The sequence below is a fragment of the Rhipicephalus microplus genome, chromosome 9, assembly GCF_043290135.1.
Source record: "Rhipicephalus microplus isolate Deutch F79 chromosome 9, USDA_Rmic, whole genome shotgun sequence".
NCBI classification, from domain to species: domain Eukaryota; kingdom Metazoa; phylum Arthropoda; class Arachnida; order Ixodida; family Ixodidae; genus Rhipicephalus; species Rhipicephalus microplus.
In genome coordinates this window covers 82,141,172-82,167,663 of record NC_134708.1, presented here as the reverse complement: position 1 = coordinate 82,167,663, position 26,492 = coordinate 82,141,172, and the positions used below count along the sequence as shown (strand labels likewise).

At 44.7% G+C, this 26,492-nt stretch overlaps 1 protein-coding gene across 1 annotated transcript in view; it reads left to right on the top strand.

The window, feature by feature from the left end:
• The window catches only part of fws (Conserved oligomeric Golgi complex subunit 5 four way stop), a 45,419-nt gene that overhangs the window by 16,228 nt on the left and 2,699 nt on the right, over positions 1–26,492 (top strand). The window contains exons 8-18 of the mRNA XM_075873956.1: positions 571–648; positions 1,863–1,944; positions 3,382–3,538; positions 4,193–4,357; positions 6,541–6,754; positions 10,128–10,190; positions 14,289–14,392; positions 15,255–15,386; positions 23,090–23,258; positions 24,702–24,845; positions 26,164–26,243. Coding sequence (XP_075730071.1) covers positions 571–648; positions 1,863–1,944; positions 3,382–3,538; positions 4,193–4,357; positions 6,541–6,754; positions 10,128–10,190; positions 14,289–14,392; positions 15,255–15,386; positions 23,090–23,258; positions 24,702–24,845; positions 26,164–26,243 — 1,388 coding nt within the window. The remainder of the gene's footprint in view (positions 1–570; positions 649–1,862; positions 1,945–3,381; positions 3,539–4,192; positions 4,358–6,540; positions 6,755–10,127; positions 10,191–14,288; positions 14,393–15,254; positions 15,387–23,089; positions 23,259–24,701; positions 24,846–26,163; positions 26,244–26,492) is intronic.

Sequence of the window (26,492 nt, the reverse complement as noted above, 5' to 3'; positions counted from 1 at the left end):
GCAGACTTAGATTCTAGTCAGTACTCGGTATATTTTACAGAATGTTGACTTTGCAATGATATTTGAGGCAATTATTTGGTTATAATTAAAACAATTAGTGAGAACGGTGGAAATAACATGCAAGTATTGTAGTACTGTTTCTGATCTTCAGCTTTTTTGTGCTCCTTGGTTGGCAAAATATAATTGTTTGAATTTCTCATTCATAAAAATGGAAGGAAACAGTGCGCTGACTTCCGAGCTGCAAGAAGTTGTTAGTTGCAAGAAATCACATGGTAAGACAGAATAATTCCATCCGAGCCGAGCTTATTCTCATTTTCTGTCTGTGTTTACCATATTTCTCTTCATTTTCAAAGGGGCCATGACACCCAATTTTCGATCATAATTTATGTTGAAGGGTGTCTAAGGATTGAAGACGTTAACTTTTAAAGGCAAAGCATAAGGTTTTTTCAGTTTTTCTTCACTACATTACAGGAGGATGAAGTTCAGTAGATAAAGTTCGGTAAAAAAGGTATTATTACTGCCAGAATTCTCTTTTGTCTTGAATATGTTTGGTATTACATTTATTCACAGATCCAGCAGCTCGAGCAAGTTCTGGCCAAAAAGAAAGATCCTGTGACGCACGTGGTTTTTCTCCAGGAACTGCAAAAGGTAGGCTCGGCACATGAATGGTCGTGATTGAAATTAAGGCACAGCTGTGATTGCATTGCGGAGTGCATGTTAGTCGCAGTCAAACTGATGGCCCTGAAATATGGTTTGTATCACTCAGAATCACAAAATGGGGGCGTGGATATCTGCCCACTGTGGTAGTCCAGCCATTGTGGTGCTCTGCTGCTAAGCTGAAGGTTGCAGGGTCGAATGTCGGCAGCGCCGGCTGCATTTGGTGGAGGTGAAATGCTAGAGGCCTGTGTGCACTCGGACCTCGATGTAACAAACGTGGATATAATGAAGTAAATAAAAATAATCGTGCGATAGGTACAGTGTTAGAAATATACCTTTATATCAAATTTTTGATTATAACGAACTAATTTTAGTTTAAGATGCAACTTCATTATAAAAAGGTGTCAGTGTATTTGGATTCATGTGCATGTTATAAAGACCCTAGATGGTCGAAATTTTTGGAGCCCTCCACTATGGCGTCTCTCACAAAGGACATTAATAGTTGTGCTATAGATAAAGTGTTAAGAATACCTATACCTTTATAGCGAATTCGTAGACATAACCAACTTACTTCCATATAAGATGCAACTATGGTTTAATTAGGTTTGAGTGCAATAATGCATGGATAAGTTGGACAGGGTTGTGTGAATCGCTTTAAACCTTAATGAGTTCTCGCTCCTATGAAGTTGATATTCCTTTTCTCTGTTGGTAAAACATAGTGAAAGTTTACGCATTGATGTGAACAAATTTAAATTTGCTAATACTAAATGCATCTGAATATTGTTTAGTTTTATATCTTCAACAAAGCAATCATATATGATTTGTGCATGAATTAATGACATTTCTACGCCTTTACTTAAACCATAATTGCGATGGTGCATTCATGAAAATTCAGCACTGGCAAAATGCTGCTGCTGATTCGGATCGACTGTCATTGTGCTAAAAAGCTTAAGGTTGATGCACTCAAACCTCGATGAAACGAATTCAGATATAGCGAATTATCAGTTATAACGAAGTAAATGGCCAATATTTTGCCATAGATGCAGTGTTACAAATAATAATATTTAACGAATTTTCGGGTATAACAAAGTATTTTCTTAGCAGATGTGAGTTTCTGTGTGCATGTTGTCTTGTCGCATTTTCCACTTGCATCTGCTGTGCACTGATTTGGCAAGATTCCTGAATTGTATGTTGTTGCTTTCCAGAGTGGGCACGGTGATATTCTGCGAACCTTCTGGCTGTCCCTCGCTGAGATGCTGTCTGACGAATTGGCCAAGGCTGCGGCTGGTATGTTTTATTCCTAAATCTATATGCATTGATTTAACGGGCTGTGAGTAGTATCCTTTTGTTTTCTTTTGAGTCAAGTGCATAGGAAGGTTGTCACAGCTTCAGTATGGCATAATCCAAATGGAAAACACTCTTTGCGGTAAAATTATATCTGCTTGCATTTGAGAGATGTGGTTGTACAATGCAGAGACGTTTCCTTGTAAAATGCATTGCCATGGCGAAGTAAGTAAATGAGCATGAGAGGATGGTGCCAGAACTGAAATAATGGCCTAACGGCATTCCCCGAGTATGCGATGTGCTATCCGCTGTTTTTCTTGGGGCATTTATATGACATCATTTCACACTTGCGCCCAGCATTAATGTTGCAGGAGTGTAACATTCATGTGTCCTTGCATAACAGCTGCGCCAAATGAAAATTGTATCTGCACTAGATATGCTGAACCGTGCATAACATGTAGCGACAGTGTTATAAGTTAGCATTTGTGCATCACTGGGCCTCTTCTGAACTTTACATCGTAATCTGAAAAACTCAGAACTTAAATCTTGGCGTACACCTGGGGCAGATAGTGTGGGCCACGAGTTCCCAAAATATTCGTATGCATTCTTCAACATGCGTTAGTAAGGGTGACTGAGTGATAAATTACTCAGAAGGGTGTCCATTTGTCAGTGTAGCATGGGAAGGCTTTCGTGCACTGGCCAACGCACATTGTTTGTGACGTTGGAGTGATTTCTAGAAAGCTTGTCAACATCTTTAATTTTAAATGAGGTTCTTTTCGGAAACTAGGAACCTTAGAGCTGAATGTGTACATAAGCATGGGCAAACATTTGGGTGCTTCAAATATTCTGACATGTAGTGCAGTATGCGAATTCACTTTGACAAGCAAGTTATTCAAAATTTCTAAGTATTCGAAATGTATGAATAGACGTATATTTGACCGTATGTAACCTCTTCTAAAATGGACTTCGGCGCAGTGTAGGACTGCTATGCCATGGAACCACCTATCTAGGGGTAATATTTAAAAGTTGTTTCCTCTTCATTTAAGCTATAAAGTGACATTCACACATGCCTAGTTCGAATTCTTTAAAACATTGTGCAAGTTAGTTGGTTCGTGGCAAAAATATTCACTTTCATTTATAGTATCTTATTTATACTATTCAAGCTCATCAATTTGAAATTACTCGACCAAAACGCTACTTGGCTTGAATTCGCTTTGGGCCGCAGGTTTACTGTTGGTACATACTTGGTAGCAAAGGTTTATGCTATAAACAATTGGGCATAATGCCAAGCTCACTCGTGTCTTGCGAGGTTGATGTGCAAGTGATTTCTTCTGCAGCCTCTGTTTGTCTTTCCTTAATGTAATGAATAGCGAGCCATATTTTTCAATGCATTATGGGCGGGCAGCAAACGAACATTGGCTCTACGTGTGACTGCTGCAGAGTCTACGTTTCTGCGGCAAGCGTTCGAGGGCGAGTATCCCAAGTTACTGAGTCTGTTCAATGGGCTCTGGAAGCGGCTGGAACAGATCGAAGGCCAGACCTCGGCGAGCGGAGACAGTGAACCTGGTGTTCGCTTCTTGGGCCAGCAAGACTTCAAGTATGTCGCTTCTTCTATTGAAAAGACTGCGTTGTCATAAAGCGCTGTACGTGGCTTCGCTACTCTTTCTAAATTTTACGAGCAGCTAGTAAGGTGCCGTCACGATGGCAGATTAAACAGTCAGCACTGTAATTCATGCTGGCATGTTCCTGTGCTGGTTAGATATACACCCATGCCGTGCATAAGTCTCGTGCACTTGTAAACAAATGCCATTCACAGTACAACAAAAGTAGCAATTACTACCAACATTGGTCGTCGAAATCTGATCTATGGTAAAACACATTGGCTATTTTACAAAGTGATTCTAATGAAACCGCTTGTGCTCGCGCATGTTCCCGAGGTCTCCACTGTTTCACGAAGCATTGACAGCCTGAAAATTGAAGAAATGACAAGCGAGCAGTCACAGGTACTTGTCCTTTCTTCATTTCTCAAGCTTTCAATATCTTGTGCAGCGAAGTACTAACTAGCCTGACCTTTTAAGCTAATACTCCACCGATTACATTGCTCACAGAAATTGAATGTGATTATAAAAAACATTCGAGAAGGTCTGCCTGTTCCTCCTCTATGTAATTGTGGTAAACCCCATGGAACTAGGACTGTTGCGCTACCCGTGTTGAGACTTTTGCCCGTGCCACTCATTCAATCATGGTGCAGGCCCGAAGAGACACTCTGTGGCACCCTAGCACCATTGGAGAAGGCTTACCTATCGAGGTCTCTGTCACGCCTATTGGATGCCGTCAACGTGGCCCTGTCGGGAAGCAGCCATGACAGTCGCCCTTCGCAAGATGACCTTGACGGCATTTTGCGAGCCATCACCAGGTTAGGTGGCCAATGGCAAGACGGTGTCCATTTTTTTTTTTTGCCGTCTATTACTGGTGCAAGAAGACGAGTGCAGTAAAATTAGTAAATGCAGATTTCACAGAACCAGAAGAATAGCATCAATAGAATTTCAAATGATCAAAAGCATCACGAAAACAATAAACAGTTATCTGTTGCACCAATATACTTTTATTTTCTTGATTATTACATAAATACGGTATTTATTTTGTATAATAGCAGTGTAAAAGCCCCGCTTTTCGTCAGCCTTCGACTTTGTTCTCAATGCAATCATAGTGCCAGACTCTTGCATTAAAGCAGCCCGAAATGTGCTTGGCATCTTTCCCTTATTACGTACTGCCACCACTACTGCAGGGATATGACACTAGTTTTCTTGCAGCTAAAATGCTGAGGGGCTGATATCGTATTTACTCGCGTAAATAACGCACTTTTTTTCTAGAAAAATTGGAGCAAAGTTGGGGGTGGGTTTATTATGCGGGGTAGATTTTATGAAAACTCTTTTGGGATGAGCATAAAATGCATGCCTAATGCAAAAAAAAAGTTAGGTCGCTTAGCTTCTCGTTTATGTGTAGACTGTTTGGGAACAGGTTCTTTGTTGTACTTTACTCATCTTCGATGGTTGATGACGCTATCATCTGCTAGCTGTCCCGGCGTTGCCCGTGCGCGCCATAAAAGCGTTTTGCAGCTATCTTTTCTCGCAATCCTTTAACCGCAACAGTGGAACCTGCTGTGATCTCGAGGGGTTGCCCAGAAGCGTGTGCTACAATGCACTTTGCCAACTACGCGGCAACCTCGCACGCCGCCGCCGTTGTCATTGTAGCAAGTAACCAACATTGCAGCAAGCTACTCCGAAACATCGAAATAAACTGCTGATAACAAGCTTAACGACAAAATACGGCCGCCAATTCACTTCCACATTAGAAGTTCGTGTGCGCACGGCGAACAAGCGAGGCTAGTATCGAGGGTGCTGCCATGTTGTGAAAATCATCACGATCTTTTCTGGGTGACAAGTGATTTTTTGTGGTTTTCCAGAAACCTGATACGCTATAGCGACGAATGACCCTTCGCGACAGCAAATCCTGTCGTCGTCGCTCGAAAATAGCATGCACATGGTTGGGCCTTAAAGTTTTGTATTGGCAGAAAGTGATCGTCAGTCCGCATGGGCAGATTCATGACCTTCACTCGCTCTCGCTCGCTGTGTGCTTATCAGTGGCGATGTCTCTACACTCGCATTCGTGAACTCCGCTGTGACGCACAGGTAGAGAAGACAGGGGACGTGCCGTGCACAGATAAAAAGAAAAACAATACGGCACGCGACAACGGGCGAAGGGGGGGGAGGGAGCGAGCCAAGGTAGCCGAGGAGCTCGGAATAATAATGAAACAATGGAAGAGATCCAAAGGGTAAGTAGGCGCCAGGTGTCCGTTGGTGGGACTGCAGAGGATGAATGTAGGGGGTGCGTTTATTATGCGGGGGAAAAAAGATCCAAATTTCGATGACTGAAGTTAGAGGTGCGTTTATTATGGGAGCACGCTCATTACGCGAGTAAATACAGTAGTTCATTCACAACGATGCAGCAAGCAAGTTTATGCCAGCATACCGACCGTGGCTGAAAGCTTTTCATCTTCAACAGCTTCTGCTTTGTTTGAGTTCTGTGACATTGTGTGCGCATCACATCAGATTTAAAATAAAGCTGCCGAGTGCTGGACCCATGTGTGATCAAAAGCGTGGAGTTTTTCAAACAGTGCAGAAAGTGGACACACAAAATAGACCACTTAGCACTGTTGTAAGGCAGTGCTTGTGCCGCGTTTCATTTCTTCGCTGTTTGGAAAACCATAAAATTGTCATCTTGTGACCTCCTGCTTGCTCAAAAAGGCATTATTTCTATTCAAGTTTGTACATTATTGTCCATTTGCCAGACTTCGTTCTCTCTGTCTGCCTGGTGTGTCATTCGGCCCCCCCTTGTTGGCTTCATTCAACTTGGCTCTCTGCCTCCAAAAGTTGCCGATTCCTGTGCTAAACAACTTACTAAAATTTGTTGGCGTGAAAAGCCCACTTGCATGGTGCCTTTTAACTTACGGCAGTGGTAACAGTGTTGATAACGGCAGTGATAGCGGTTTTAGTGTTTGAGTGCTGACGAGGGGGTGTGTTTTGTGCCAATGTTCAGTGAGCTGCGGGTGGCCTCGGTGGACAGCCGGCTGTGTCGCATGGTGGCCAAGAACGTGGCGCAGGCCGTCCACCAGCTGGCCGCTCGGTGCGAACAGCTTGCCGCTCTGGAAGGCTCGGATGCCTTGCAGGTGAACGGCCCTGCCACTGCAGCCCAGCAATGCAATGCCAGCCTGCTGCATCTGCTGCACCTCTTCCAGACGCAGATGGACACGGTAAGATGGTCGCTGTATTCATTTGCTTGATGAGGGCATATGCCGAGCTTGTTTGGAATAATAATATTAATAGTAAAATAATAAAAACAATAATAATGCAGTTTTGCATGCCCAAACCACTATATTGTCTTGTGTTTTTATTTTGATATATATATATATTTCACCTGCAAAGACTGTTGGCAAAACTCGGTGCAGATTGTGCTGTTTGAGAAGCTTCACTGCAGTCTGAGATAATTTTGTTTGGACCGCATGCAGCACTCAAACAGTCCAACTTACGTGCCACCACTAATAACGCTTTGATCTTTGATAGCAGATGTACAAAAGCCGATGCACTTTACCACTTGGTAGATTATTGATGGCTGATGCTCTTTCTGTCACTATCAGTCTACAGCGTGTACTGCTTGTACCTCAACTTTTCATTTGCCAGGCACAAGATCACCCCAAGAAAAATATTTGTCTTTAGCCTGCGAACGGTTGCCTTCATTAACATCGTGATCATTGGACGATGTGATTATTAGGTGCAATGCAGTGGAACGCTGCGAAAGTTTCAACCATTTCAGCAAACAAGCCGCTAGCATTTCGCGTCCATAAAAATGTGACTGCTGCAGCAAGAATGAAACCCTTGTCATCGTATTGGCAGAGTTAGTCAAGATTGCTTTATAAGACGTGATCAACGGCGGCTGTTTTGAAGATAGCAGCAGCACAGTAATTTTACGTTTCTTTTTTTTGTTATAAGTACCTAATGACCTTTTTATTGTGATAAATCTTGAATGTTTAAGTGCACGATGGTCAATTTCTTTGAAGCATACGCATAGCCCCAGCTGAAGCTATAGTTTCAGGGAGCAAGCACTGAGAGAGGTGGTACCGAGTGCGGTTTGTTGACCACATGAGTGCAAAAAAATAGGGACGCTCTCATCATGCTCTTTGTGCTCGGCGTTGTGTGCACGTAAGCACTGCATTGACAGCTGCAGGAGAGAGCTCTCACAAGGATTGTGACAGCCAACGCAAACTTGATACGTAGCTGGCTGTTTGTTGTTCACACTTCAAGCATATTTATGTCATGTTAAAATGTTTTTCGTTTTGCATACAGCTGCATGGTATGCACTTTAAAATGGAATATAAATATTTTCTAAGCTATATTAGTCATTGACATTTTGTAGAAGATGGGTTGGGGAGCAAAAGATGGGGAACTCGCACAGATTTACTCATGGTATATATTTTGTACTCGGGGCTCACTCAGACCCGGACTCAACAAAATTTTCTTCAGCTGGACTCACTCGGACTCAAACTCACTCGAACTCACTCAGGCTCATATCCACGGTTCGATCTGTGTCTGAGTAAGTTGACTAATGAGTCCGGTAGGATGCAATCAACTTCTTCGGCCATAGTGTTGTTGCTCTTTACCAAAAAAATCTCAGCATAATAGGTGCTCCCCGTTGGTGCCTTTTGACCTCGTACCTTCAACTATAAGTTATCAGTGCTTGCAATTCTATAAAGACAGTTTTAGTGTCGAAAGAGATGACTCCCACGAGATATTTTTATCCAGATTCTCCTGTGACAGAGTTGGCGGGAAGGGGCAGAAGAGTCAAAATACCTCCCCTCTTCCCATAAGTCATGCCTCTGGTCAATAAATGTTGCGTTAGCACATGAAAACTAGTCCGTTGAAGTACAGTAATACCTCATTAATTTGAGCTTGGTTATTTGAAAACCTCGCCTAATTCAAAATATTTCTGCAGTCCCGTATTTTGCAGTGTAAGTCTGAGCGGATAATTTGAAGCGGCGGTCAACTTCAGTCTGGTTTATTCGAAAACATTGAGTGCCATGAGCTGATTTCCAATTGTACCGCAAATCTGCAGAAACAACTGCCCTTAAGAGCCACAAGGCAATGCAACATAACAATACTAATGTGTGGCAGCTGAAGTACTGCAGCCTTGGGACTTCCAGCGCAAAAAAAAAGGGGAGGGGTAGGGGAAATGGTCTTGTGGTCAACTGAAATGTGTGCCTGTTGAAAACAAGACATGCTTCACTGCAGCACAGCGGTGACGCTCGGGCAGCATTTGCATGTTTCCCGCAACGTCAGCGGGCCATTATTTACACACTCTTTCTGGGAATGTAAAGAAATTAATAGAGGGCAGCCTGGCGGAATTCGCAATGTATGCATACCCCTGATTGCTAGTTTCTCCAGCAGTTCACACACCTGCACTGCTGGCGGAGTTCGAGCCTGTAAGGCCTACTTTGAAAACTAAGTTCGAAAGCTTCTATGATCATGTTTTCCAGCCATAACACATAGCAAATTTTGTCACACTGGCCATTATTAAATTCTTTATTTTACCAGAAAGAATGATCGAATGGTCTGATCATGAGGCCGCTGATGCAGCGAGACTGTGTTGCACTGAAGATGTGTTGTAAAACAGGCGTGCATTTCAGTTGATCACAACTCCCTTCTTTTTTTTTTCGGTGGCAGCAGTCAGGCTCGTTTTTCCCCCCCATGTTTGCGGCGAAATTGGGACCAGGTATTGCTGAAAAGCATGACCCTTGGAGCCACAAACTTGCCGGCACAGAGAACGACCAGCCCTGATTACTTCGAATTATTCCAAGATCCTTGCATCCCACGTATCGTATGTTCTGTTAACTCGAAAACTCGCTTAATTCAAGGATTTCTGACGGTCCCAGTGACTTTGAATTAACGATGTTTTACTGTATATGCAAGTAGATGTGACTAGAAGGGAAGCTGACAGAAGGCCCATAGTGATGCTGAAGTATGTGGATGGATCAAAGTGGAGCTTACTCTAGCTCACTTGGAAAATATATTTTATGCTTAGTACTCACCTGGACTCAGACTCACTAAAAAATTTCTGAAATGGACTCCCTTGGCCTAGCACTCACCAAAATCTATTTCATCGTTTTCACTCAGCCTTACGGCATGACCCGAGTCTGAATGAGTCCGAGTGCTTAGACTCGTGAGTGGGTTTGCCGGTATATGATGTGGACCCACACTGGTCTATTTTAAGAGTTATCTCGCCTTCAAAATATTTTGTCAGTACTTCAATAGGTATTGGAAAGGGTTCGGATGCAAAAAAAAACCTACATACATAAATTAGGGTACGTATTGGATGTCCTCAAGTGTTTAAACTTGATTCGAAGTAGCCTTACTGTGGCGCGTCTCATAATGATATCATTGTTTCAGCTATGTTTGAGTTCTGCAGCATTTTAGAGAGCTACGCTCAACACTCCAGCTCAGTAAGAACATGCCTCATCGTTCACACTTGCGATCACTTTACGAGGACATTCTTGTGACTTGGAGGCAGGTTCTCGTCTATGGTGGCAATTTATACTTGTCATTGCCTTTGTGTTGTGTCTCCTCTTTCTGCAGTTGTTGTCTGGCAATACAGTGGAATCACCTGAGGCTGCATCCATAGTCAAAGGAGCTCTGCAGGTGAGTGAAATGAACATTCTATCACCTACACATAACTTGTTTTCTTGTGCCCACGTTGCCCCGCCGCGGTGGTCTAGTGGCTAAGGTACTCGGCTGCTGACCCGCAGGTCGCGGGATCGAATCCCGGCTGCGGCGGCTGCATTTCTGATGGAGGGGGAAACGTTGTTGGCCCGTGTGCTCAGATTTGGGTGCACGTTAAAGAACCCCAGGTGGTTGAAATTTCTGGAGCCCTCCACTGCGGCGTCTCTCATAATCATATGGTGGTTTTAGGACGTTGAATCCTACGTATCAAATCAATTGTGCCCTGCGTCGACACTGGCCGTGGTGCCTCGAAAACAAATTCACTTGATTCAGATCTCATAATTGTGGTTATTTGGGATTTTTGGTTTGGCGTCAGCAATGATTTGCAGCGCAAACAAGACTCACACGGAAGAAGTTACGAGACCGCAAATGGGTGCTCGTTTATCATCTCGTGTCCTCTTTCGTGTCCGTGTTGTGTATGCTACAAATTGTTTTTGATCCAAGCATACAGTGGTATCTCGCTTTTACGGTCCTTCTGTTAACTAGAAATCGGAACAAATCTGGAAATGGAGCTATCCAAAGCATTATCAGAAAGTATGAAATTAGGCACGCTAAATAGTGAGGCCAATGGCTGAGGTCTGTGTGGTGTTTTGCAAGGGGCAGTCACTCCATTCACTTCCTCTCATTGGCAGTCTCTCTTCGATGGTGCTGCAGAGTGTGCATGGCTGCAAGCATGCAACATGTTGTTTGGCGGGTCATAAGAATTTTGTTCAAGCTACTAAACTAGAATAGCAGGCTACGAGTTTTAGAAATACAGTGGACTCCCAATAAATGAAACTCGCTTAAACGTAAATGCCTCATTAACGGAACTAAACGGGCTCATATGGCTGGATTTCTATGTGTTGCATAGTAAAAGTCATCGGTTAATCGAAACAGTGCTTATTGGTCACCTACGGTTAAACGGCACAAACTCTAAACACAAGATAGACTCGCTCAGGCCAAAGATAGTCTCACAACCATGGAAACACCTCGAGACAAGTCAATCCAGTAGCCATTCTTGCTTGTGGTGGCTGTGGGAGCAGAGTTGGCGAGTCAGTTGTGTGTTAGGCCTATTTGGACAGCTAAGTGAGGTGGATCACGGTGTTATTTCAGCCCGATAGAAAGGAAGTGACCGCACCATTCACTCTAGCTTGAAAAAAAGCTGCAAGTTCTTCAGGAGCTCGACCGAAGTGGTGTGCCCAAGACGGAGGGGCAAAAAAATACATCCCAAAATCGACGCTGTCGCAGATCTGCAAAGAGAGAGAAAAGATCAAAGGCGCTTCAAAGAATGAAACCTTTACATCTAATTGGATGTGGATGCAGATGACACCTTATGAACAACTAGAAAAAGTTCTTTTTCTGTGGTTCAAGTGTGCACGGAGCTAGAATTTGCTCATAAGCGGACCAATTCTCGAGCAGAAACCTCGGCATATCGCCATGCAAATAGGTGCCGAGAACTTCGTTCTCGGCACCCATTTCAACCTGCCCAGCCCACTGTCAGGTTGAAAGACTCCAAGCCGTCACTCTGGAGTTCTTGCCAGCCAATGCAATGACAGTGATCCAGCCAGTGGATCAAGGGGTTACTCAGAACAATAAAGTTCATTACCGCAGACAATTGCTCCATTGAATGCTGCTTTGTACAGACAGCGGGAAATGCTACAGCATAGATTTATTGGCAGCCATCCACATTTTGGCTCATGCCTGGGAGTAAGTGGAGGCAACAACAATACACATATGCTTTCATCATGCTGGCTTTCAAGTGCAAGAAGCACTTGAAAGCACTGCCTTTTTTATGCTGCAGGACTACGAATCAATTGATGAAAATGTTCGTACCTGTCATGAGGTGACTGTTAAAGAAATGATTGCCGAATTGCAAGATGAGGGTCAATCTTCGAGTGGTGATTGCGATGACAATATTGCCACTGCAGTGGTGCCATCAGACCGATCAGCTAAAGAGACTGTTGAACTTTTGCAGCACTATTTTGAGCATGAGGCCTGGCCAAAATTTTTGGCTAGATTGTCAGGCATGCATGTGTACTTTGTGAAAAAACAACTCAAGCTTGCTAAGCAAACCACTCTTCACTCCTTTTTTTCTCCTACTCATCCTCATGAGTAAGGTGAGGTTTGTGCAATTTGAATAAAATTTCTGATTCACTAAATAAGTGTACTTTGCTTAAATGAAGCTTCCGATAATTGAAACAGTTTCATGGATTCCCTTCGAGTTCCGTTTAAGAGGAGTCGACTGTACCAGTAAAAACCCGTATATGCAATTATGGTATACTAGGTATTTCCCGTAAAAACACGTTTGCGTCAGCTAAACAAAAATGCATTGCCCCCTAAGGTACTTTTGCTGGGTATTGAACAATAAATGTACAGTCGAATCTCGATAATTCGAACACGAAGGGGCCCGAAAATTTGTTTGAATTAAAGGAGGTTTGAATTAATGAAAGCTAAATAAACGAATGGCTCTTCATGCAGTGGCGCATGTGCATTGAGCTAACACATGAGGGGGAAGTTTCACAAGACGTACATTTATTCACAAATCGCAGGACATCTGTCATTAAGTAATCGGTGATGCGCATCTGCACACATTTGCCTTACAGCGAGTCAATTTCGCACGCAGCTAGAAAAGCGTTTCTACTTCAACTTCAGCATTCTCCTGGCAAGAGAAGTTGCGCGCGGTGTTCAGCGCCGACGCTCTCTGAAGATGATGACAACAACTACTGTGCAGCATCTCTGCTACGCAGCCGCAGCGGGGCCAGCACGTGACGAGAAAGGAGGAGCGTCTCCATGCGGAGAGAAGCAGATTGGCATATGAGAGAAAACCATGGAGAAAGGAAACAACCAACACTCCACGGCAGCTTTTTTTTTTTGCTCTCCCCACGCGCCTTGTTGAAGGGAGAAGGGTTATGTGGCAGGGACAGGAAAGGGGAAAGCGTTGCACCAACGTGTGAGAGAGACCCCCCTCCCTCGCTCCTCAAGACGCAGTGCCGTGCTCCCGCAAAGGGTAAGGGCTGTAGAAGATAGTGCCTTATTCGTTTTCTTCAACCAAACCACACATTCAATCAACCACACATGCATTCAACCTTGCAACAGCTTTCTCTTTTTTTCCCTCTCTTCTTGCACGCGGCGTTGGAAGGAGAAGGGTTTTTACGTGGCAGGGACGGAACAGGGAGAAGCATGGCACAGGCTCGTCGCAGATGGGCATTTGAGAGAGAGCAAACATTGCACCGGAACCTTTTCTTTCTTTTGCGCGCAGTGTTGCGGTGTCGGAGGTGCCGCCGTGTATCGGGCGGGATGCTGAGAGCATTTTCGGAGCACGATATGTTCGAATTGACCATCACAAGTGCTTGCGCGTTCGAATTACCGGGTGTTTTCGCCCATCGGAATACACGCAGCTTTGACGGGACCTTGAGAGTTCGATTTAACCGGTAGTTCGAATTAAGCATGTTCGAATTAATCAGATTTGACTGTATTATTCTGAAAAACGTATTATGCAAAAAATTACTGATGAAATTCTACGCTATATGCATTTTAAGGCAAAAGCCTTAGATGCCCTTAAAACATGAAAATTGGCTGTCTGCATCAGCTTCAGTGGTGCAAAAATTGTCATCACATGATGGTGTGACCATGTGATATCCTCGTCATGCAACACATCGGCAGAACTTGTGTAACATCACATGATGATGTCATCACGTGATGTCGTCACTTTGTTAAACGTGGGCTGATCATAGAGGCAGTGCAAGACCAAGTGAGGTGCTGAAAGCTTTCGGTGCCTCCGATGCTGGAGGCAACGTAAAACTACATTGTGTGCAGAAAGTTTTTGAAGGGGGGCGTGGGATGCTCACTACATTAACTGAGAAGAACAATAATATGGCTTTTGCCTTTAAGTTGTCTTCAGCAAGTGCTTAAGGGACTCTGTGAGTTTCTTTTTATCTGTTTTCCTGCTGTAGTTTTTGGAGAGGTGGCAAGTGCAGCGCTTGGGGTGGTGGCTTGCTTTCGTAACATTTGCTCTTTCTGGGATTCATCATCACGCAGTCGGTGGAGACGGTTACCCAGAGCATAGTGCAGCCGCTGCTGTCTGCCGTGAGCCAGTCTGTTGAGGCCATCATCCTGACCATGCACGAGGAAGACTTTTGCACGTGAGAGCAGCCCTCTTTCCTGTTTTCTCGTTCATCAGCACTCTTGGTTTGTTGTTGGCGGTTTCAAACTGCTTTGAAAACTTAAATGGGGAACTACTAGATTGGCATTAACTCTTGTGTAATTAGGCAACCTACAGTGATTGAGAGGTTGCATGACAAGTCCGTCAGTTTCACTGTTTCAGTACAGGAAAGACGTCTTTACAGGAAAGACGACTTTGCTGCTACCTCCAACTGTTCTTTGCAATTCTTTGCTTTGTAAACTCACTTCAGATGTAAAGTCGCTACTGATCGAAGAGTTTCTAGCTCCTTATAGGGCCAGTCGGTGGCATCTGGCATCACAGGTTTGTGTGCTAGGCCTAGGGCTGTAACATGCAGCCTAACACGCAGAGGAAATGGTTTTCGAGTTGGTTTTTACGTGTGTTTGAATTGATAGCTCATCTTGTGGGATTCTTGTGTGTGACTTTATTGTGCACCAGTGGGTTACAATGTGGAAAAGCACGTGCTCCTCAGAACACCCTTCGTCACTAATTGGACTTTGCTAAATATGGTTGGGCATCAGCAGGAGAACATCTGCCATTATTGAAAAAATTGCGTTAATTTCATGACTAAATAACACCATTTCTGATTCTGATAATATGGTGTACTAGAAAACAGTTATGTGCACCTGCAGCTCCCTGTTTGTGCTGTGTAGTGAGTTCTTGTAGTGCTTCCTGTAAAAGGAAAAAATTACTGCTCTGTTTTTGAAATTGAAATTGGGCTTGGTCTTACCATCCTGGGAAAAACCCACTGTTAGCCATGAGATAAAATGACCATGACAGGTCTACTTGCCTAATTTTGAACCTCTTGCCATTGTTCCCTGCAGTCCTGCTGTGGACCGTATGGCTACCCCCGATGCCCCCTGTTCGCTGTATATGCGTGAGCTGCAGCAGTTTCTCTTGCACTGCCAGAACGACTTCTTCTCCTCGTGGCCTCCCGCTGCAGCTGTCACACAGGGGTGAGTGTGGAAACCAGGGTTGCCACTGGTGGTTACTTTTTGCTAAATTGGCCAATTTTAGGGGCCCATGGCGATCTAAAGTTGGGTGTAGCGAAATGGCAAATTTTTGGCGATTTTCGACTCAGGTCTCGAGTGAGGCATGCATTCCATGCTCAGTGTCTTCCCAGCGAATGAGAGATTTTTTTTTTTTTTTAAGTTCAAACCCACCCACCAGAAGAATGCGCACTTTACGTGCGATTCCGTTTATCCGTCGCGTTTCTCGTGTGTATCTCCTGAATTCGTGTAGATACCGGCTGTACTGGTGCAACCACCAGCAACCTCCCAACAAAATTTAAGTCAGCGGAGAGCTGCGCGCGCTCCGGGAGGTGGTGGTGTTATATTAATTTTTTTTAGGCTATAAAGTTTTGCTTCTGAAGTGGCTGGATGGCGGTTAGGCCACATGCTCCCAGCTTAGGCCTAACTGTTTTGAATAGATTGTTGACTTATTCACTCCTGGCATACTCCCTAATTAGATATGAAGAGTTCAATTTTCTTATTAGCATACTTTTCAGCAGACCAAGAGGTCAGCTTCTCCGGTAAGCTTTCAGAAGCTGCACTGGGGCGAATGTGCAGCGGGAGCTTTTCCGCACAGAAAGCGTGAGGCGGTTGTTGCGAAGTTTGCAGAAGATTTAGTTCCGTTGCTTTGCAATTAAGTTGTTCGATTATTGGACATATGACTTCACTGCAGTGAAATTCTTGAATTTATCTGTGGGGATGCAGCGCCCATTGTTCCTCTCTTTGCAGTGACTGCTTTGTTTTGTATTCGTGACAACTGCAATCGATTACAGCACAAGCTTTGGGTACGAGACTCTAGCGTTCAAAGGCAATGCTGGTGTTTGCCTGTTGTTAGCACTCGCCACTGAAGCCATCAAGATCTTGGCACTTCTTATCCCAAATGTTAAAGCAGAGAGAGCCTTTCCGGCGTAACCTTGACTAACACAACATTTTGCCATAAAGTGAAGCTGAACATTTCGGAGTCACTTTTAAAGATGAAACTTGGCCTTCGTCTTCAGCAAAATGCATTGACAAACTGCGTCGTAGTGAATGAAGTTGCCAAATGACGGCAAACTATTCTGGGCCTTCCTGCATTTACCAGTAGTGTCTCTTCCGTGAAACGCGAGAAGCACATCAGGGGTCAGGTGCACGTATTGATGGCCGATAGGCGGGTACGTAGTGTATGCGTTAAAGAAATTCTTCATTTAGATATTTTCTACTGTTCTCATTGAGTGTGTGCAATAAAAAAAATTGCGGTATAGCATTTTACATAGTCTACGTGGTAATTTATTTGATGCCTCGAATGCTTCAGGTTGACTCGTTTAAATGTAAGTTACTATGAAAAAGGGACAGTGCCATTCGGTATACTACTTAATGCTCAAAAGGATTCACTAATAGATTGTTCCTTCAAGGCTTGTGCCGTGTTATCTTGAATGAACCTTTTAATTCACATATCTTTATTTTATTAAGGACGATAGTTTTTCATAGGGCACTTCAACGCAAAAGTTATGGTCTGTGTCTGTACATTTTTCTGTTTGTCCATTGTAACGATGCCCCAAACGGCACCAAGCGCTATGCCAAACAACCAACCCCATCTGCAGCACCCACCAATATTGCTCAAGTTTCAGCGTTCATACTTGTGCTATTATCAATTAAAAAAACAATTGTTGCATATATCTAGGCACCATAACAACATGTCAATATTTTGTATGTGTGGCTATAGAAGACACACATACCGTATTTAATCGATTGTAACGCGCACCCGATTTCCACCGCGAAAAAAAAAAAAAAAAAAAAAACGTAAGATGTCGATTGCAACACACACCTATTTTTCTCGCTGGCCCGCACGATCACACCACTCCCACTCGAAAAAACGACTCCTTTCGGGAGCGCCTTCCATTTAAATATGAGGTACGGGCGAAGCTTGTGCCCATCTGACGTGTAACAGAGCATTGCCGTCACTGCAAGTTCGCGTGCTGACACCGTGGACCGATGTCAGCACGCGAACTTGCTTCGCTCCTTTCTTCTTGACGGTGGTGGTGCCAGGCATGTGGAAGTAAAGAGGCGTCTGATCGGCATTCCCGATTTGCCCAAGCAGGTAGCCGTTGTTGCGCCGCAAGTTTAGGATGAACCTCTGAAAACTGTGAAGATATTCATCGTACTCCTCCGCAAAACTTTTCGCCTATGCATGTTCCCTTTCGGACGGAAAAGCCTTTCCTCTTCATAAAGTTAGTTAGCCAGCACCTGCTCGCTTTAAATTGGCTCTGCATTAGACCTTTTTCTAAGACTAATTGCATAGCCCACACTTGGGGCAGTTCTGTCGTCACGGGCCGCTGTGCCGCTCGCTGCTCAAGCACATACTCGCCGAGCAGCTCTTTAATTTGCGGAAACCGACCCTGCTGCGGTTTACTGAAGCCTTTGCGTGAAGCTTTGCTGTCGACAATCTTCTGCTTTTGTTTCCGCCGGTCCCGCACGCACGTTTCGAGAACTTCGAACGACCATGATGCGGCCCGATTTCCGTCCGTTTCTGCACACGCGATGACTTTTCTTTTAAAAGCGGCATCGTGGTGCACTCGAGTTTTTGGAGTTGGCCCTTCCACGCCATTGATGTTAATGCACTACTAGATGACGAACTCCTCAGCACACGTACGAAGTGCCGCACATGGGAAACACATAGGCAGAAATAGCCGACGCACGTAGGGGGCAGCCATTTTGGATTTGCCGATGGCAATAGATTGGCCGTAATTTTTTTGTTCGTACTCGATTCTAACGCGCATGCGATTTATGAACTCGCTTAACCGGAAAAAAGGTGTGCGTTAGATTCGAGTAATTACGGTAAGTAATTGTAAGGACTGTAGCGTTAATCACGCTGCACTGACAGTGCAACGTGATGCTCAAAAAAGCAAGTGTTTCCAACGCTTTGCTATGACGACACAGTGGTGGCACCTGCCCATAGCTTTGCGTTCTACTCCTTATCGCCTCCGAAACAGACGCCCATCTTTCTCTGTGGGCGCGCACGCCTTCCTTCCTTTTCGAAGATAAGTACCAGATAGCGCTCATGTCTAACATGCCTTGATACACTCGTTCGCCTTCGCTGCACGGATCGAGACTCTCTAAGGCAGCGCTTCCAGAATACAATTCACCGATTTTCTTGTGTAGAACATTAAATAAACGTTTTGTTCACTCTCTCCACATGCAAGACTATCCTATTTCGAGGACATTTGCAGTGAAACATGCAGATACGGGGCCAATTTTTATTTAAAAAGAATACAAGGTAGATGTATAAATATAAATTTGGAGGTTCTGAAAGGAAAACTTGGGACCTCCGAACATTCCCATATCGTCATATGGGGATATGAAGCTCTCTACATACAGCGCTTTCACCCTTTTCAGCCAAGGTTTTACCACACTTTCACTTTTGAACCTAGCAGATTGCGATAGAAAGATATCATGAACGTTCCATTCATCACGCGTGGTAGCCCTTGCATGAGCAAGCCAATCTCGCGGCTAGTTTGAGAACGAGTCGCATCATGCACTCCCGTGTGGTACGACTGGCATTGAAACATATCATTATAATTTTGAGGCTACGGCTGGGGCTATATTCTACAGGACTATAATTGATTTGCAATATTGATTACTAGGCATGCCACACGCGCCTAGATTGGCAACTTTTTTGGCAGACTTTGAAAAAAAAAAGGCCCAAATTTTGGCGACTTTTGCTCTTCGTTTGGCGACATTTACTCTAAAATCAGTGGAAACCCTGGAAGGGACACTGTCATAGTTGCTCTAACGTCTTGGCAGTGTGATATATTGGCAATTTATACTTTCCAAAATTATTAACTTCTTATTACAGTAATATGAAACTTGTTAATCCAAACTTGTGCTTCTCCAAAAATCAGCCTAGTTAAATTTTCCTGCTGCACCGGACCATTTCCCATATCTGCCACGTGTTTATTGTTCTCGTTACCTCGAAGCATTTTCAGACACTAAAACAACTGTCTTATAAATCCAAATACACTCAATAAAAAATAACAACAAACAAGAGGTTATGGGAAGGCAGCGTTGCAGATGTTCAGCTCACCGCGAGGGATCCACGAGATGCGACCCGCGATCGCCGCACCCCGCGAAAGCCCGTCCGGAGGTGACCATTTGCGCCAGCCGCCACAGGCCAAAGAGGCTCTGCAACCTTTTCTCTTTGGCCACCTAGTCTCGCCGCCAGGCGTCACTGCTGGCGCTGTCGCGCTAACCATAATGATGATGATGGTGAAGATCGCGTGTGAGCGTTGCGCTACCTACGGCTCAGTGGCTGTTAACCCTAACTGCGACCTGTTCACAAGACACCTGCGTGCAATGAGGCACAAACGACTTTACAGGGGGTGATAGCACCCCGACATTCCCCCAACCTTAAAACAAACCATATCCTGAAAAAAAAAAGGAAAAAGAAAGAAATCAGGTTCACAAGTTCTAACGAAAGGTAACAAATGTCTCAAAAGAATGTCCGTGCACCATGACACCACTGCACTGCCCGGTTCGACGACTCCACGCCCCGCCGCGGTGGTCTAGTGGCTAAGGTACTCGGCTGCTGACCCGCAGGGCGCGGGTTCGAATCCCGGCTGCGGCGGCTGCATTTCCGATGGAGGCGGAAATGTTGTAGGCCCGTGTGCTCAGATTTGGGTGCACGTTAAAGAACCCCAGGTGGTCTAAATTTCCGGAGCCCTCCACTACGGCGTCTCTCATAATCATATAGCGGTGTTGGGACGTTAAACCCCACATATCAATCAATCAATCAATTCGACGACTCCACCTCAGTACCGATCCCGAAACGGCAACATTGCCATTGTCCCGAAAAAGCGTCACTCGTGCTGACATGTCTTCTGGTTGCAACCAGCACTCACGAGGTGCCGGACTGCAGGCAGTTGCAGTTGCGATGTGCATCGCCCGATGTCCCGATTGCATTCCTGGCGAGTGGCGCAAATGTTGTGCAGAAGAAAGTCAGATTAGGGTTGCATCACTTCCACTGCGTACGCTCAAAACATTCGAAAGAACAATGCAGTAAGGCAAAGGGAAGGCAGATTCGGGCTCCTCGCCCTCATCGTACGATGGTTAGTACTGCTGGCAAATACATCGACGGCGACCGAGACGCCCAGCTCAAATTAAACAAAGGTTGTTTTTTTAGCTTATGCATTGCAAAATAAAGAAAAAAATGACGGAAGCAGAGTGCGACACCTCAATGCCTCAATCCGCCTAACTGTCTCCTACGTGCGACAGGCCTTAGGCTCTAATGAGTTGCTCGACAACAACCAGAATCCAACCAGCACTCAGCATAGGTGCAGAAGAGGCAGCCGCAAGGATACATCCACGCTGCAAGGTGGCCCTACTTGCTCACCGCACACAGCAGCTTACCGAGCGGTCGGTGCCCACCGTCTCGGATGGCGTCGAGCCGCAAGACAACAAAGCAACGCCCAACTACCTGAGCCGAAAAGATGGAAGAAGCAATTTACAGAAGCTCGGACCACCTATGAGGCTTGTGTACTCACTCGCCTTAGGCTTGGTCTACAATCAAGCCTTGTTCAACGTGCTTTAAGCCCAGGATGCGGACCACATGGCTCTTGTACCAACAACTCCATAATACAGTGAAACCTCGTTAAACCGTAGTTGGCCGGAGCTCGGAAAAAGCACGTACTAAACCGTAGTACTACTTAACCGAAATAGCGTCAGGTCGCTCACTTACCTGTCAAAAAAAAGAAACCTTCAGGGAGTGCGATGAAAGAACAAAAAACATGCAGTAATTTATTAACTTCGCGTGACAAAGTCTGTAATCTTCATTTGACGACGCGGCGGCCTAGCAGCAACGACAGCGGCCTCAAACTCACTTATGCTGTGAGCCAGCTTTTCCGCCAGCCCCCTCTTCTCGGCAAATACCCGCATGACGCTGACGCAATGCGCAGCTTCGGCCACTGTCGGACCTGGATCACCCGTGTTGTGGCTTTCCATGTCGTCCTCATCACTATCATTGGCGACACTTCGACAACCGAGGCAACAATGGCTTCGTCGGACATGTCTGGAGATGTCTGCACATCGCTGTCTGCGTCTCTGAAGTCGGGGAAGGAAATGCCTTCCGTAACGCCCTGCCGCTCCAGCACTTCAGCTAGCAGAGTTTTGCAAGCTTCGTCTACGTTGTCCGAAGTCTGGTCGATGGTGTCACTGGCGTCATCTGCGTCCCCTGCACACTCACTGAAGCCAGCATGCTTTAAGCAATTTTGAACTGTCGTTGCTTCAACTTGCCGCCACGAGTATTCGAGCAGGTGAATCGCGCCAATCATGTCGATGGAGAATAATTTGCCACATTTAATGGCGAGAAGAAATCTGCGCAGCAGATTCTTCTTGTAGAGCTGTTTTACAGCTCGAATGATGCCTTGGTCCAAGGGCTGGGCAATTGCTGTTGTGTTTGGTGGCAGAAACACCAACTTCACAGCCGTCAGGTTGTCCAGGGCAACGTGCGCCGAAGCGTTGTCTAAAATAATAACAACTCTTCTGTTCTTAGCCGCAAAACGACGATCCATGAGGCCACATACTCCTCAAAGAGTTTTGCCGTCATCCATGCTTTGGTGTTGCTGTGATAGATGACCCCTGATGGCAACCAGGCGCCTTTGAAACATCTAGGCTTCGCCGACTTTCCAGTCATGAGGAACGGAGTTTTGTCGGTTGCAGTCATGTTTACGCCGATTTTTTCGTGCCACTTTCAATAGCACGAATTATGTCCAATTTCTCCTCTATTTTCAGCACTCGATGCTTTTGTCTCAGCTTCGGCATGACGCAAGTGTGAAGCAGCACAATCACACATACACAACACGTGAAAAACGAGGCGAGAGCTGTACGGCACGGATGAACCAGAGAACACCTATGCACGGTGCCAAAGGAACAAAGAAACCAAAACAAGCGCACACAGTGTTTGTGCAAAGCGCCATCGCGTGGACAACACTAGAAGCCTAGCCGGACGAGTGCTTCTTGTTGCGAAAAAATCCAAGAGATGGCGCTCATCAACACAACCGCCATCATCATCAACACAAACAAACGAGGCATGTTTCGATCTCTGGGGCTTGCTGTTCTGTCGGGACGCCCAGTGGGGGACGACGTGCTGCGGCGAGTGCGCAACGAAAATTGGAAAAACTACTTATTAACCGATACATACACGATAAGCTGGTACGGCTTATGCGGATACAAAATGCATTATGTTCAATGGCTGCCGAGTCGGGGATTTGACTTCACTGCTTTTAAAACGAAACTACTGCTTACGCGGGTACGGTTTAACGAGGTTTCACTGTATTAAAAAAAAAAAAAAAACTACTTGCGAGCAGCAAAAAACTCAATGTGCCGACAAGTTCAAACATGCCACCACGACTGATCTCCTCGCTCTCTATAAAGCACACCACCCACGCTAGCAATGGAAGTCCTCCTAGGCCTACTCTACCTCGGCTCAAACAAAAGGTTATTCCGAACCGCGGAAACTGTCATCCGATGCTCCTCGTGGCGCACATAGTTTGTACTGTATTTAATTTTTATCAAGGTAAACTGATTGGGAAGTGGAACTTGTACTACCATCAGTGTTAGTAGCAATAAAGGTTTGTAAATTTCAGCAATGTAGAAAGGGGCATTGAAATTGTTCACAGGTTGCGGGATCTGGCGTCACGTGCCTTGGAGCTGCTCGTGCGGCATGCAAGCTTAGTTCGGCCGCTGGCTGAGGGCGGCAAGATGCGGCTGGCTGCCGACTTTGCCCACATGGAAATGGCGCTGGCACCTATGGGCCAGCCTCTGGCCGACTTGGGTCGTCCCTACAAGGTGGGTTGCATGGGCTCTGTGGAGAATGAGTAGTGCGAAAGCATCTTGTGTTTGCTTACAACCCACTTCATGAAGACCATCAGTATACTAATGAAAGTACACTGCCTGTTCAGGAACAAAGGCTTAGGCTATGTTGAAGAATTTTCGATACACAAATTGTTTTGTGTAACACTTTTCAGAGTACCAAACATCCACAAATGCTGAAACCAAGTTAGTTGATCGAAATTACCGTAGCTAGAATTTACTTAGTAACATTTGAACAAATTGAGAAGACTGGTATACCTTCTCTGCTGCGCAGACCTCATGTGTTCTTTCTAATCTCGTCTGTACCAGTTACTTATGGAAATTTTTTCCCCTTTTTTGCTTTGCTTTCATTTGAGGATGGATGACTTATCTGTGAACTGTGCACTTTTGAGTAGAAATTTTGTGCTACCTCTGCTATGTCATTGAAAATGCAAGTAATTTCGCCCTGCTTATGTTTCAGTATGTACATTTTGTCCTTCCTAAACGCAGTTTCCCTCTGCCTGCTCTGTCTATTTTGCACTATAATTTCTCATGTCTCTGACTTAATTTTTTTTTTTCATTACTCATATTTGTCAGCTCAGCAAATTCTATTTTTGATTTTGAATTTGTCACTTTCATGTGCTGTCATTTCTTTATTAAGTCCTTGGGGGTTTAGTAGAGTTTGCTTACTTCTTGAACTGGTTCTTTATTCCCAACTTCAAATACTGTTTCTGATATAAATTTACTCGCAGTTTCCTTTATTACTTCTTGTACATGCAGCAACTGGCAAATTGTACCTAGTGAAGTTTTCATCTGTAATGAAAAGTGAGGGCAGTGCGGAACCTGAAATGCGGTACAGTCGAACCTCTCTGTAAGAGACCTTGAGGCAAGAGATCAATGGGTATAAAAGGCACGAGCAGGCCTACATAGAAATAGAGGTTGATAAGAAAACTCATACATGGTACCCTGCTTGTAAAGGTCGTGTCATATAAAAAATGAAAATTGGTGCATGTTTGTTATATGAGGGTTCAACTGCAATGGATTATTTTGGCAGTCACTTCACTCAAGCCTCATTATAGCACAGTTGCAGCTGACATGAAAATCAGTTCGTTATATCCGAAAATTCGTTGGAAAGATATACTCTTAACACTCTATCTATTGTCACAATGTTCCTCATTTGCACTCAAACCTCAGTATAACGAGCACGTATATAACGAAATACCGGTTATAACAAAGTAAATGAAAAATAGTCTTGCAATTGACAGTGTTAGGAATTAAAGCTTATAACGAATTTCTGGATATACAAACTTTCGTTTAAGAAGCAACTTTGTTATAATGAGGTTCAAGGGTGCTTTGCTATAACTAATTTTTTGTTATATCTGGGTTTGTTATATCAAGGCCCGAGTGCATGAAGGCCTATTGTTGTTAATGCGTGTGCAGGTGCTTCGGGCGTTGCGTCCCTTGCTGTTCCAGAGTCCCCAGCATGTGGCCCAGTCCCCCATGCTGGGCGATGTGGTGCCTCATTCGTTGATGCTGCACTTCCTGTTTGCCAAAGCACCACCCGAACTTCGCTCACCGTACGAGGTGCGTGCCATGTGTGGGATTGTTTTTGTCCGGGGTTCGACTGGTAGCATGACACAGTGGATCAGGGAATGAATGAGAAATTAGGAGGAACAAGTACTTCCTCTTAATTTATTTATTTATTAGTACATTGCCTTGGGGGACATATTGTAAGAGGGGCAGTGCACCAAATACATAGTATGGGTGTGCAAGTGTTAGAAAATTTGGATGTAGTATGGAGTAGGTTTTTTTTTCGATGAAATGTATGTTATTTGCAGCTACAAACATTTCATTTGATACTTGTGTACCTATGTAATGCCACAGCCATATGAAACCTGAGCCAGAACTGAACGAAAATTCTTGGAAAAATATACAGTAGACTGTCAATAAATGGAACCTCAAGGGACTAGGAAAATGTGTTGTGTTTAACAAAAGTTCCAGTATTTAGAAATTATCTGTGTGTAAGCTGCAACCTTTAACATCTATAGGTTTGGCAGTGTCACCTTATAAGTGATCAAGAGTTCTGACGCTTTTTTTTATTCCTAGTATTTCAATATTTTGCCAGACAAGGTAGCCGTGATGTGTATTTGGTGCATGCTGCTGGCATAATCATAGCCTTCATCACTCTGCTGTTGCTGGTATCTGAGGCGTAATCACTGCTGCCAATAGATAGTAATGGTGATGCAGAGACAAGGCTGTGACAATTGCTGGTACAACAAGATCACCGCTGCAGCGTTGGCTCGTCACAGATGGCACTAATGAAGGAGCCACGAACACAGGCCCTGCCGCCTAAGCAGGGCCTGGTATTTTTGTGTACAGAATTCTTGCTTTCTTTAATGACTGAGCATTGAAAGCCTCCTTATAAGTGAAAAGCACAGAAGTGTTGGTTGTCTTTTTGCAGTAGCAGAGACTCAATCCTTAAAAGTAAGAAAAAGCGAAGGAAAAAAATGAAAAAGAATGATAACATAACAAACTTTAAAGAAGTTTTCCTAAGTATTTGAACCCATGACCTCTAGCCCAGATGCTCATTATGCTGCAGACCACACTTGAAACGTTTTCCACCTTCGAGCCAGTGTATTGAGATGCCTGATGCATCTTATTCTGATGCCAAGCACACGTTTACTGGGGTTTCAGTCAGGATAGATGGCAAAAACCAGCAGGGAACAACAAACGCAAAAAAGGAAGGCAGCAGGACAAAGCTAGTCCTGTCGCTTTCCAGCTTCCTCCTCTCCCCTTCTTCTTCTGGGCCCACCAATGTTTCTCATTGGCTTCTTCGTCTACAGTCATGCGCGTACTCGGCCAGCTATCATCAATGTTGCTTGATCACTTCCTATTGTTGCAGGCGGCATCCTGGTCCCGCAGTCGCTATTCAAAATGGCTCGATGAGCACACGTCCGAGAAGGAGCGGCTAGTCCTAGTGCGGTGAGTTGGCCTGCTCGTGGAGGAGAAAGGTTGGCCAATAATTGGCACTAGCGACGTCTGTCCCAGCACTTGCAAAACCTGAATGTTCTTTCAACTAGGCCTGTAGTGCTTGATGGTGCATATTCGATGCCTGCTGTGTGTCACAAAAGGCACAAGCGCTCGCTTACTTGTGCTCTGTGAGAAGCGTATGCCCTGGTAGCCTTATCTGGTGCACGAAGAATAATGTTAGAAAGGGGACTGACACCAATT